General features: G+C 35.6%; 1 protein-coding gene across 2 annotated transcripts in view; it reads right to left on the bottom strand.

The window, feature by feature from the left end:
* LOC131437897 (neuropeptide-like precursor 1) overlaps positions 1 to 13427 on the bottom strand; it is a 129310-nt gene extending 115883 nt beyond the window's left edge. For both annotated transcript variants that reach the window (XM_058607550.1, XM_058607551.1), the window contains exon 1: positions 12595 to 13427. In XM_058607550.1, the coding sequence (XP_058463533.1) occupies positions 12595 to 12672 (78 nt within the window). In that variant the 5' untranslated portion in view covers positions 12673 to 13427. The remainder of the gene's footprint in view (positions 1 to 12594) is intronic.
* Positions 13428 to 13698: the final 271 nt, after the last annotated feature.

Below are 13698 nucleotides of genomic sequence, written 5' to 3'. Positions count from 1 at the left end.
TCCGCAAACGTCAGGCTGTTTTCGCTCGTTCGTCTGATGTAGGATTTGTACATTCAACAACGGCTACAGAACTGCACCTGCACACTATTTTGGGGTGAATTGTGAAACTACCAACGAATCCACCCACGCTGTTTGCCATACCACACAGTATCTACTCGACGTAAATTCCCTAGCTTATTTATCCTATTGGAAACCAGCAGCGGATGCAAAATGCAGATGAACACAACTTTTCTGAAGCATCAAGTTTCACGTTAACGAACACAACATGATGCAGTAGAGCATAGAGGATAGTGATCTACGCAAGAATCTCTTTCGGACCATGATGAATGGAACGGAAATTAGAATTTTCAGTTCGGTCAGGTCAGTTTGTACAGTTTGATAACCAAAACTACAAAAGTTGCTTCCAGTGATGAAAAGCATGAAATTTAATTCGAAAGAAAATCCCGGAACCATTGGTCTTTCAGTTTAATGTACAACAAGAGGAAGTTTTTGATGAATTCTACCACATGAACTTTTGCCATTTCTCTCATTTTGTTTATTAAAAAATGTACGTTGCTCAGTTTACTTTCTAGAAGATATTCAACAACAGTGCGGTATAATTGATTTTCCTAGAAAGTGGAAAAATATCTATAAAGAAAAGAAAAAACTTTTTTCATCAACTCTTATGTCCAACAACATATTCTAAATAACAAAATAACGGAAATAGAATCAAATCTATGAAAATTAAATGTTGGGTCGTTAAATGACGAAATCGATAGTCCCACGACAAAAAGGGCCTAACTGCAAATGAGAGTCTTCTCCTTCGATTATTACGAAGCTGTTATTGAAATTTCAAAGTTTTCAATATCAATCGAAAGTTTATGGTTTTGGTTTGTAACTTATGCGAAGAGTTAAGCTTCAAATATAAAATCAATCCTGTAATTCACGAAAGAAAAAGTAAACAAAGAGAACCTGGCAATTCACAAGTGTTAGATATTCAAATTTTATTCGATATACCGATAAAATTAGACTACAAATTTTACCGGTTTCGACATTTTACCGCAGCTACAAATTGCTTGCCAGACCATAGCTTTCTTACCAAATTTTTCGACTTCAATCGATGTCTCGGACTGGTTTAACACTTGCCCTTCTCGCACCGTATAATATTGTGGTCTAGGCAGGGATTTGTAATCGAGTTTTACGTAGGTTTCGTCGTTCATGATTATGCAGTTCAAATTTCCAGCAAGAATCGCTCCTTTTGATCCAACGCCTTCAGTATACGTTTATCCAACTGAGGGTTAGCAGGACCTTTTTTTCGACCCGTTTTCGGTTTATCCTCAAAGGTGTTATCCTCACCGAACTTTCTGATTGCATTTCGCACGGCTTTTTCACTTACTCCTTCAATTTTTGCTATCTTTCTCAGTGACAGTCCGCGTTCTGTGCACCATTTGTACACAATTTTCAACCTTGTTATGTTGAAATTCCACGCATTTCAAAACAAACTAATGAAAACGAATAAACAACTGCACAAATGGTTAGAGAAGCGTGTAAACAACAGGACGCAGCCATAAAAATTAACAGATTCTGACCCATTGCGAGATGACAGCGGTTTTTGGTCGCGTCCATACTTTCTGGGACAGTCTTTATAGATATTGATGTCCAGATTTCCGTTGAATACATTAATAGTCACTATTTTCACAAAAGTGTATTAAATGTTATAATACAGATACGTATTTCGGTATGTTATTTACATCCTTCCTCAGTGTATCGATAAAACCGATGCACTGAGGAAGGATGTGAATAACCCCGTAATTTTGTCGTGAATACTTACTTTACTATGGGGTGCCTTTTCAAAATTTACCCTCTGAGAGAGTGATAAGTTTTTTATCGTGAATATCTATTGTTGTACCTAACGAATCAACATAATTTTTGCTACATGCCATCGGAAATATAATCACAATTTTATGATAGAATTTACAGTTTGGTGACATAATCTCAAATAATTCAAAATTAAACTTTTCTGAAATGTTTGGTATAAACGAGTATCGAAGATAATTCATAAGGCGCGTTTGCCTTTATCATATTCTTAAAGCTCATAGCTCAGTGATCTGTTAAAGGATTTATATAATCTAACTACCAATAGAATCGAAATTTTTCAACTGAAACGTGTATAGCAACATCATTGAAGTATTTCAATTTCAAATGAGACAGGTTTTTCAATAGTGTACTATTGAAAAACCTGTCTCATTTGACCCATGTCAATACCAGCCAATCAGAACGCGTTCTGAGGAAGAGAACAAAATAGCTGCTGCTTTACAACAAATCGTTCGAGAAAAATGTTTCGAAAAGTGGTGAATATCATAGTTTGTTCCTCAATTTGGTCCTTCTGAATGCTAGAAACGAATCCCTACAGCACTCTGATAGTTTCTTTCAATAAATTATGCAAATCCGAAATGAAATAATCGACATTAAAATTCGGTATGCGGCTATTTTTATAACCGTTAGGACCGCCCATTAGTGAAAAAGCCACAAACGATATCAGTTTGGATTCTATCGCCACTGCGAGCAGATGTGTTTTGTGTTGTCTGCACAACTAGTTTCGCTTTCGACAAGAGTGATTACGTCACAGCTGCCAGTCATTAGCATTGGTGAAAAAACAACGGTGGAGAGCATTACACAAAATCAGCCGTTCTAAGGGCTCTAAAAGTGTTCTAAAGAACTATTAGGATTTGTTATTCGCAAATCGAAGGTAAATATCCTCAGTTTAGTGCAAATCTAGAACAGTTTTTATAGATTTGTGCACTTTTCGCTGTGTGAAATTCACAGTAATCGAGATCAAGTGAAGCCTTTTTTGTTTTTGCGAAAAATGTGAAAAAGGGGAATGCTTGCATAATTCATACAATTAATCAACTAATTGATATTCGGAAGTATTAAGGAACATGTCAGTTGTTTTCGTATTCACGACATCCAGTTATGTCTCTGACATTACCCACCCGCCTTTTTTGCTCTCGTGTGTTCCGCCTTATAACTGTTTTGTTACAAGTATGCAAGTTTGGTTTGAGAAATTCGCACAATCAATCAACCTCCTTGGAAACCAAAACTACTATACTACATGAAATGAGAAGTTTTGTCTAACAAAGAAAAAGTCGATTTTTTACCGTAAAAACTTTTTTATTCTTCAGTATAATCTCCATCTAGAGCGATACACTTGATCCATCGATCCTCTAACATTTTGATGCCATTTGAAAAAAAAAGATTTATCAAGGCCCGGGACTTTTCATTCCATGTAGTAGATACGAGCACCAACAGGTGAAAATCATTGTGATTATTTTTCTATCATTATCAGTTTGTTCAGAATACCAAAAATGACTGAAAGGGTAAATGAATGGAAGAACACAATTTTGAAACTACTGTTGCGCTTTCGTCGTTAACTGAACAACGATTTCGTGAGAGAGGAGCTAAAAGTGACATTTATTTCTCGTCATTTTCGTCTATTTTGGGTCAATAAAATTGTCTTTTATTAGCTACGCGTCTGTTACACTTCGTATTGTGACGGGTGTGATAGTATTGGAGTTCAATGGTATTTCAAATAAGTGCTCTCATTGTATAATAATGTTTTCTTTTTGTTTCGATTGTAGATGTTTTAAGGTCATTCGCCTCTTCGAACTAGAAAAAACAGATCCGATGCTTACTGGCAGCACGGCCTACGATGGCTATCGAAAGCAAAATAATAAAAGTACGCTTCTACTTTCTTGAGAACTCTCTTGATGATTCTAATTTGGCTGACTGGATCTTTTCGAGTTAGTGCTTTTCTGTTTAGCTGAATTATTTCAGCATTGTTGTAGGTCAGATTCGGTTTCTGGTTAACTAGAAAGCAAAAGATATAAAAACTGGCGACGAGGAATTCGAACCAGAAAGAATATTTAGAGCTCTTTTGTTCTCGGTAGCGTCACCTTCATTCATCTTAATTTTGTTTTTTTTTTGTGCAGGTGATACTATTCCAGCCTTTCAACATAATGAACGCTATTTTGAGTGTGATTAAACCTTGTAACTGTACCTATCATTATTATCCTTTTTTATGTTTTATTTTCGGTGCTGTGATACGAAACAATTAAGCTGAACAATTGAACAACTCTCCTTGATACTGTGGACGACTAATTGTTGTCGGAGGTCGCAAAAATTGCGGAACAATTCCTTTTACTGGCGGATATAGACTGCACTTGGATTAGAGGAATAATACCTTAGTAAAGTGGTGAGTCATCCTTTTTCCGATTTGGAGGAGAGATTAGGCTTTTATTCTATGATAAATGGTGTTGCTGAGAACGCAAAAAACACATTTCATTACCCTTGGTGGTAGTAACAAAATTAAAAGCTAGGCTAGACAAGGTGGAATCAAATCTAATGCAAAGATTCAAATTCCACAAAAGATCACTACAATTGGACAAATCGGTTGAAGACTTTATTCTGTCTGTCAAATCACAGGCGGAATTTTGCACTTTCGGGGATCACAAAAGTGCCGCAATCAGATATAGAATAGTAGCAGGGTTAAGTGATAAGGCTTTACAGCAACGTCTGCTTAATGAAGAGAATCTGACATTAGAATCGACAGAAAAAATTATTGCTACTTAGGTTAGGTAATTGCGGGATCAAATGTAAAATTTTAGATCTTGGTAATGACGCTAAGATGCCGACTCTTGGTAACATTTCTTAACATTGAATGTATAGAATCGTTTGCGGGCGTATAAGTCTATTCAGTCTAAAACAAATATAATCCAAGTGATAGTACATTGAAAGGTCCACTTATAGATAGACTAGGGTTTAGAAACCGAATCAAATACTTTTATGGCAACACTGCAAAATATGATTCAAAATATTACAAATGGAATAATAGGGCAAGACCAGATTATTCCAACACGGCTTGCGCTTTTGGTAAATATAATAGTAAAAAATTGTTTCGCTTTGAAGTATTTAAAAAAAAGGACAGTATATGTGGTGGATTCATTCAGCCCAGGCTCCAGTGCTCTTTTCAAATTCAAATGAAAAAGTTATTAATAGGGTAAATAATCAAAAGTTCGCCATGGTAGAAGAAATCAAAACTAAATTTACAGATGTTTTCAAGAAAGATTTTTCATTGCCAATCAAAGGGTTTGAAGCAATTTTAATACTAAAGGTAAACACACCGATATTTAAAAAGCATATGATGTTCCTGAAAGAAAAAGTTATAAATTTTTTACACAAACAAGAGGAACAAAAAGTTATTTCACCAATTAGTCATTATTGTTATGAAGAAAACTATCGATATAAGACTGGAGAGAGATTGTAAATTATCGATCAATAAATATATCACTAATTTATATCCCCTACCAGTGATGCAAGATTTATTTGCAAACTTGGAGGGGGCATATACCCAATTAAGTTTATCTTAGAAGTCTAAACATTTTATGGTGATTAACACAATCAAGGGATTGTATACTTACAATAGATTACCTCAAGGAGCGTCTTCGAGCGCATCAATTTTTCAAAAAGTTATGGATCAGATATTGAAAGGCCTCGAAGGGGTTGGTTGTTATTTAGATGACGTTTTTATATGAGTTAAAGACCTAGAAGATTGTTTTAGTCAAGTTTTTTTTATAGTTTTAGAAAGATTGCAGAAGGCAAACATGAAAGTTAACTGAGAAAAGTGTAAATTTTCTGTGAAGGAATAGGAATATCTTGGGCATATTATTAATAATAAAGAGTTATTTCCTTGCAATGACAAAATATCAACTGTCACAAACGCAAAGGCAACCCCAAAAATGTTAGTGAACTGAAACCTTTCTTAGGGCTTATACATTATTCAGTTCAACTTAAGCCGCTTAGCAGACGTAAAGTTAATGGTCCTTCCAAGACACTTATTATTTTGTTATCGAAGTACCACGTCTTTCCTGACGTGCCGAAAGAAAACGTTTTTTTTTCGACTTTTACGTGACTTAACCGGGATTTTCCGAAACAACCACATCAGAAAAGATTAAAGCAACTTTACGAGGAAAAGAAAGATTGTAGAAACCTTAATGGGTTCGGAACACAGACTAAGGCGAACGAAAAGAAAAAAAACGGCTATGGCTGTACATGATTACTTATATTTCTGAAAGATCAAAACTCGATATGTTATATTATTCACATCACTTAGAAATTGATTTGTAATAAGCAAACGGTTTTTGTTTTGATTCATACCTTTGATAATTAGAAACACTTTTAAAAGGGGAAAGAGTTGTTTAAAAGTCCTGCTCACTGGCAGCACGGCTTACGATGACTATCGAAAGCAAAATAATAAAGAAATGGATTAGTTCCGTCAGTTAAGCTGTTCATATTAACAAGTGCGCTTCTACTATCCCGAGAACTCCCTTGGTGATTCTAATTTGCCTGATTGGATCTTTTCAAGTTGGTGCTTCTCCGTTTAACTAAATAATTTTAGTATTGTAGGTAAGATTCGGTTTCTTGTTAACTAGAAGGTAAAGAGATATAAAACTAAGTTCATTGAGCATTTTTTCCCGCATTTTTAGAAACGTCTTTTGAAAATTGTTTATTTTTTTATTTTTCATCATTATTTTCATAACTTGATTAGTACGTTTATTTTATCGATTGGATTTTACTTATGATCCCGTGAATTGGAAGTCAGTTTTCTGATCCAAATTGAATGTTGAATCATAGCTTGCGAATTTAACCTCTGCTATACAATTTATTATCTTTTAAATGACAAACCTGCTAATGCTATATAACATTTAGTATTTCGATCGCAAATATGAAAGCATTATGAATTTGAAATGAATAAATGTTTGTACCAGCTGAAAAGGATGTAGAGAATAGTGCTTGATAACATTCATTAACAACTTTGCAATAAAAAAACTATATTCGTTTTGCAATATTTTTTCAACCCAGTCAACCCAGTATAAAATTATGCAAAAAATGCATCCCGTCTAACAATTATAGATTCCTTCTTTTTGAAGTTTACTACAACAATGATATTACAAAATCATCTAATAGAAATCAGTCGGTGTTGAGCAGTCGTTCGCACCGCAGCAAATAGCTCTTGGTTCCTGGAAAATTTTTCTGGCTACCTAGAGTTTCATTGATTCAAGGCTTCAGTCTTTTTCAAGGCTACCTGAGGCTATACAAAGAGTGATATTCTAATATAATCAGTTTTTTTTTTTCAAGATAAGAAATTAATCAGCCTCTCTTTAGGCTAGCTATTCAAGGAACTATTCTTCGAACTAATCAGTCTTTATTAAGACTACCACAAAATCTATCTTGATCAATACTTAACCAAACTAGGAGTTTGTTCGAAGACTAATTTAGCCAAGTTAATTTATATTCTTCAAAAATGCCTGCGTCCATTCGGTAAGGCAACAAGCCTTAGGTTAAAAATAATACAATACGGAAGAAATCCCAATCCGGTATTCAAAATTTTTCTAACAACATTGACAATCTTATCCAATCTGAATGAAAAAATAAAAGACAACGAACGGACCTCCTTTCCGTTGATCCTATGCCGTCTAACAATATTTACGGTATTCTTCCTGAATCGGATTGTAGCGACATAGAAGAAAATTCCCAAAATGGACGCTTGTCGTTCTGGGAAGAAACAACAATCTACGCCTCCAGTGACGGTGATGATTTCCGACTTCAAAGCATTCCGTGCTGAGCTTTCTACTTTTCTCCCGGAAGTAAAAATCTCATTTCAAATCGGACGAAGAGGAGAATGTCGAGGATTAGAAGATTACGAACGTCTTATCCGATATTTGTCGGAGAAACTTCATAAATTTTATTCATATGACATAAAAACAAATAGACCCTTCAAGGCTGTCTTGAAAGGCTTATCAAATGATCAAAGTACTGATGAAATTAAAAATGAACTGAAAAAATTGCTTGGTTTTTGTAATACTTATGAAAAAAGAACGAATTGTACTTCTAAACCACGCTGTGGAATTTCCCATGAACTTTTCCTAATACACTTCAATCGAAGTGATGTAAACAATTTGAAAACTTTAGAAAAAGTACGTTTCATTTCCTACATTAAAATTCATTGGGAACATTATAAACGGCATAATGGTATTGCAAAACTTAACGCAATGTCGTCATTGTCTAGGCTTCGGCCATGGTACCAAAAACTGTCATATGAATATACGGTGTTTGAATTGTGGTAAATCGCCAATCAATGAAACCATTGATAAATTTTCATGTTCTAAGTGTGATGGAAATCATAAATCCAATTATTTGAAATGTCCTGCCAGGGAAAAAATTTCTAAGCGCTCGTTCGCTTAGACAACAAGTCAAATAAACGACCTTAAATTTACAGAACATACCTGAAAATCAAAAAACCGTTACAAATGCCACGCTCAATTCTTCTAAGGCACTGATTTCTTCGAATTTAAAACAAAAAACAGGTACGCCTGCCAATTCGTCTTCTAACGAAAACAATTTATTGACAGGTAGATCGACCTCGTCATCATCTTCTTCTAATGTCAGTTATGCTAGTATATCAGGTAGAAATCTACCACCTATTTCTTGTAATGTAAATAATCAAAACACAGGACCGCCTTGCAGTTCATCTTCTAACGAAAACAATTTTTTAATAGGTAGATCGGCCATATCATCTTCTAATGGCAGTCTACCTACGAATATTCCTTCGATGCCATTCGCTTCTTTAAATGAAGTTGATTTAGGCGAAATAACTGAAAATAGAATGATCTACCTACCTACTTTTTCAAATGATCATCCGAATGAATTCGACTTCATCACTTTTTGAAGCATTTTAAATCGGATGGCAATTCGCAAATTATATTATAATGAATTGAAAATTTAACAGTGATGTTAAATAATTATTTGAATATTTTAAATTGGAATGTTCGATCCTTAAAATCGAGTGAAGATGAATTTTATAATTTTCTCAAAGTTCACAAAATTCATTTTGCCGTTGTGACAGAAACTTTTCTTAAACCAAATGTCAAATTGAAAAGTAATCCACATTATGTGGTTCATCGATTTGACAGGTTTACTGGAATGGGTGGTGGAGTTGCCATTTTTGTCCAACGGCAAATTAAACATCGAATTTTACCTTCTTTCAATACTAAAGTTATTGAAAGCTTGGGAATCGAAGTTGAAACCATTCATGGAATTTATTTCATCTCTGGGGAATATTTGTCATTCTAATGCACCGGTGAAAAATTAAATTTCATTAAATACGATTGCAAAAACTCACAAGATATCGACCGAAATTTTTCGTAATAGGGGACTTAAATGCTAAGCATGTCCAAGGGAATTGTAGGCAAAATAACAGTAATGGTAAAATACTTCATAATCAACTCACAGCTGGTTACTTCACAGTTCTTCATCCCAGTAATCCGACTTGTTTCTCTTCCGTGAAAAACCCGTCTACAATTGATCTGGTGCTAACAGATCAAAGTCACATTTGTAGTGAACCGATTACACATGCTAACTTTGACTCAGGTCATCTTCCTGTATCATTCAGACTTTCCAACGAAGCTATAATTAATCCAATTAGTTCTAAAAGGTGATTTTTTTGAGGTTAGGATTTTCATGCATTAGTATTTGCTCAGATTTTTTGAGGTTATGATTTTCATGCATTATTATTTGCTCAGTATGCTCTGACATTTCATCATGAATAGACTTACTAACGAGCAACGCTTGCAAATCAGTGAATGGGCCCTAGAAAAGTTGGCAGAAAATCCGCTTTTTTATCGACAAATTTTGTTCAGCGATGAGGCTCATTTCTGGTTGAATGGCTACGTAAATAAGCAAAATTGCCGCATTTGGAGTGAAGAGCAACCAGAAGCCGTTCAAGAACTGCCCATGCATCCCGAAAAATGCACTGTTTGGTGTGGTTTGTACGCTGGTGGAATCATTGGACCGTACTTTTTCAAAGATGCTGTTGGACGCAACGTTACAGTGAATGGCGATCGCTATCGTTCGATGCTAACAAACTTTTTGTTGCCAAAAATGGAAGAACTGAACTTGGTTGACATGTGGTTTCAACAAGATGGCGCTACATGCCACACAGCTCGCGATTCTATGGCCATTTTGAGGGAAAACTTCGGAGAACAATTCATCTCAAGAAATGGACCGGTAAGTTGGCCACCAAGATCATGCGATTTGACGCCTTTAGACTATTTTTTGTGGGGCTACGTCAAGTCTAAAGTCTACAGAAATAAGCCAGTAACTATTCCAGCTTTGGAAGACAACATTTCCGAAGAAATTCGGGCTATTCCGGCCGAAATGCTCGAAAAAGTTGCCCAAAATTGGACTTTCCGAATGGACCACCTAAGACGCAGCCGCGGTCAACATTTAAATGAAATTATCTTCAAAAAGTAAATGTCATGTACCAATCTAACGTTTAAAATAAAGAACCGATGAGATTTTGCAAATTTTATGCGTTTTATTGTTTAAAAAAGTTCTCAAGCTCTTAAAAAATCACCCTGTATATTCAACTATCATAGAGCTGATTGGATTACAGATGTCACATTAAAATCATGTGGATCATGAAATTATTTTAGAAAATTCTGCGGACATCGACACAGCAATTGATAATTTGAATGATTACGTTATCGAAGCTAGAAATCTTTCAGTTCCCAAAGCTCAAACTAAATTAAATTCTCCTATCATCGATGACAATCTTCAACTGCTCATTCGGTTGAAGAATGTTCGTCGACGACAATATCAACGTTCTCGTGATCCTGTATTGAAAAACAGTTAAGAATTTACAAAAAGAAAATAAACATAGATTTACTCTTTTGCGAAATAAAAATTTCGCTAAAGAAGTTGAACAAATTAAACCATATTCTAAACCTTTCTGGAAACTTTTAAGGTTCTTAAGAAACCTCAGAAACCAATTCCTGCTCTCAAGGAAGGAAATCAAATACTTCTTACAAATGGCGAAAAAACTCAAAAACTTGCTCAGCAGTTCGAGAGTGTCCACAATTTTAATTTAAACGTTGTGAGTCCCATTGAAAATAAAGTCTCACTGAAATATGATCATATTTCAACTCAAGTGTTATTACAAGATGACATTATTGAGACGAATTTTGACGAAATTAAATCAATTATTAGGAAACTCAAAAACATGAAAGCTCCTGGTAATGATGGAATTTTTAATATTCTTATTAAAAATCTTCCCGATGTTGCATTGAGACTCCTGGTTAAAATTTTCAACAAGTGTTTTTCATTAGCTTACTTCCCAAAAAGATGGAAAAACGCTAAAGTAATTCCCATCCTCAAACCTGATAAAAAGCCAGCAGAAACATCAAGTTATCGACCAATTAGTTTATTTTCTTCAATCAGTAAACTTTTTGAAAAAATTAGCTTGTTGAGAATGATGACTCATATAAATAAGAATTCAATTTTTTTACCAGAGCAGTTTGGGTTTCGTCATGAACATTCAACTACTCATCAACTTGTAAGAGTAACGAACATGACAAAAGCAAATAAATCTTCTGGGTTATACACTGGAGTTGTAATTCACTTCTGATCTTCCCAATCTACCCGTCGATTGTCAGAAATCGCTATTCTGTGACGCACAAGTCTGTTAGCCACAAGTAGAAATCTAAGAGTGATCTGCAGTCACCTACAAAGAAGCTTAAATATTTTCAGTGATTATCTGTCAAAATGGAAAATTAAACCAAATGCAGCAAAAACGCAATTAATTATCTTTCCTCATAAACCAAGAGCTCCTTTTCTTAAACCAAACAATAATCACAAAATGGAGTTAACATAGTCTGATCAAGCAAAATACTTAGGTTTAACGTATGACAAAAAACTCACTTTCAAGGATCACATTGAAGGAATTCAGGCAAAGTGTAATAAATATATTAAATGTTTATATCCTCTTATGAACAGAAATTCTAAGCTCAGTCTAAAAAGCAAATCATTAATTAATAAATAAATTTTCAGACCAGCCATGCTTTATGCAGTACCAATTTGGTCAAGATGTTGGTCCACCACGAAGAAAACGCTTCAAAGCATTCAGAATAAAATTCTGAAAATGATTTTGAAGCGTCCTCCCTGGTTTAGTACAAATGAGTTACAGAGACTCACAAAAATAGAACCATTAGATGTAATGTCACCTAATAATTTTTTTTCCCGCTACACAATACAAATAGGTTTGCAATTTTCCCTACATAAAAATCACAGAATTGCGGAATGATAATATCTAAATCATGTATATAATAGGGCTAAAAAGTCACTCCTTGTGGCTGAACACCCAATTTAAATCTTAATAATTTTAATTTCATTCATATTTCAACAAATATTTATTTAAAGAAAATAAAAAAAAACAAATAACAGCCATCCATAAGCAATCGCTGGGCCACTCTTTAGGAAAATTACTACTTCAAAATAAATCTTATAGAAATCAGTCAAGTAAATTGCGAACTCGTTTCTATTGATAGGGAAAAGTTGTTAACCTTAAGTTCATATAAAGAGCTCATTCACCAAGTTGGCACCAAGTCAAATTCGCAAACCAACTCCAAAACTTATCTAACCATTAAAAGTTACTAAAGAAAAGCTACCACTCAAACCCTACCCAAATGTCACAAGTATATGTGCACAAAAACCGATACTCACATCATGAACGACCAAGAAGAGCAGCATCGAAATCCTCAGAATCAATTTTGGCGGCAAAAGAATCCCAAAGTTCCCCATGTTGTCGGCTGCGATGCAAGTAGCTATTTTTATCTTCGGTATTTTCTGGGAAACGTCCGCACCACTTGTTGTCGTTTTCGCGATAATCTTCCCCGTATCCTTCGCACCAGATCACACAAACACCACCGGAGATACCAGCGTGGCCACTAGATATATGCTTCAATCAGAAAATGCCACTATGCTCAAGCTAGTGACAGCGCGCTATGTTAACAGGTTTCTATGTTGTGCTTTGACTTTGATAAAAATAACACCGCCCCCGCAAGCACACTCGGTGGTTATATTCAGTACACTAGTTGCCCTTCGTCCTGAAAGGGGTTTGTTTCCCTTTGGCTGTGCTTCCCTATTCAATCACACACTACGTGTGCTCACTTTTTCTTTCCCTGCAGTCAAAAGGCGCACGCACACCACCCTGGGAGAGGAAAATTCAATCAAATTTCTTCTTGGAGGAAGCTTTCCGTTTCCCACTAGCCCAGCGTGCTTTCAGTTGAATCAACCATAAATTTTGTCACAATTAATCCTCGGTCACGTTTTGCAATCACTCCCGCTAGCTTTAAGCCGGGTTAAAATGCCTTCTCTTCTTCACGGTTCGCTAGCACTCATGAAAAACGGGAAAAACTTCTTGCATCGCTTCTGCACTTTGCTAGTCACTCTTATTAGGATGCGGGGAAAGCTGCGGGGTCGTTGTGGTATAGGATAGTATCTCAGGATGTAGTCCAGTGTAATCACTACCGCTTGTTGCTCAGTCTCCTGACAGGAATCGCCTGAAGTGTGGCGAACAAGTGCAATCCTTTTTATAGCTATTCGACTGCTCGATGGGCCCGTGTCGACCAGCCGCTACGATATGAATGAAAACGATGCGTGCGCATGACCGTTCGAGTTTCCGACGGCCCGAAGAGGTGCTTCCATTCAGGAACGATGTTTCCCAGGATCGTCGCGGTGACAGATGGTATTGGTGACGATGGAAAGCTTTCCTTCGTTGTTTCGAAGCTTTCACTTGGTTGTGCTCCATGGAATTATGTACCACAA

The sequence above is a fragment of the Malaya genurostris genome, chromosome 3 (genome assembly GCF_030247185.1).
Source record: "Malaya genurostris strain Urasoe2022 chromosome 3, Malgen_1.1, whole genome shotgun sequence".
Lineage (NCBI taxonomy): Eukaryota > Metazoa > Arthropoda > Insecta > Diptera > Culicidae > Malaya > Malaya genurostris.
Note: the sequence above shows the minus strand (reverse complement) of the source record. Positions and strands in the feature narration are given on the sequence as shown.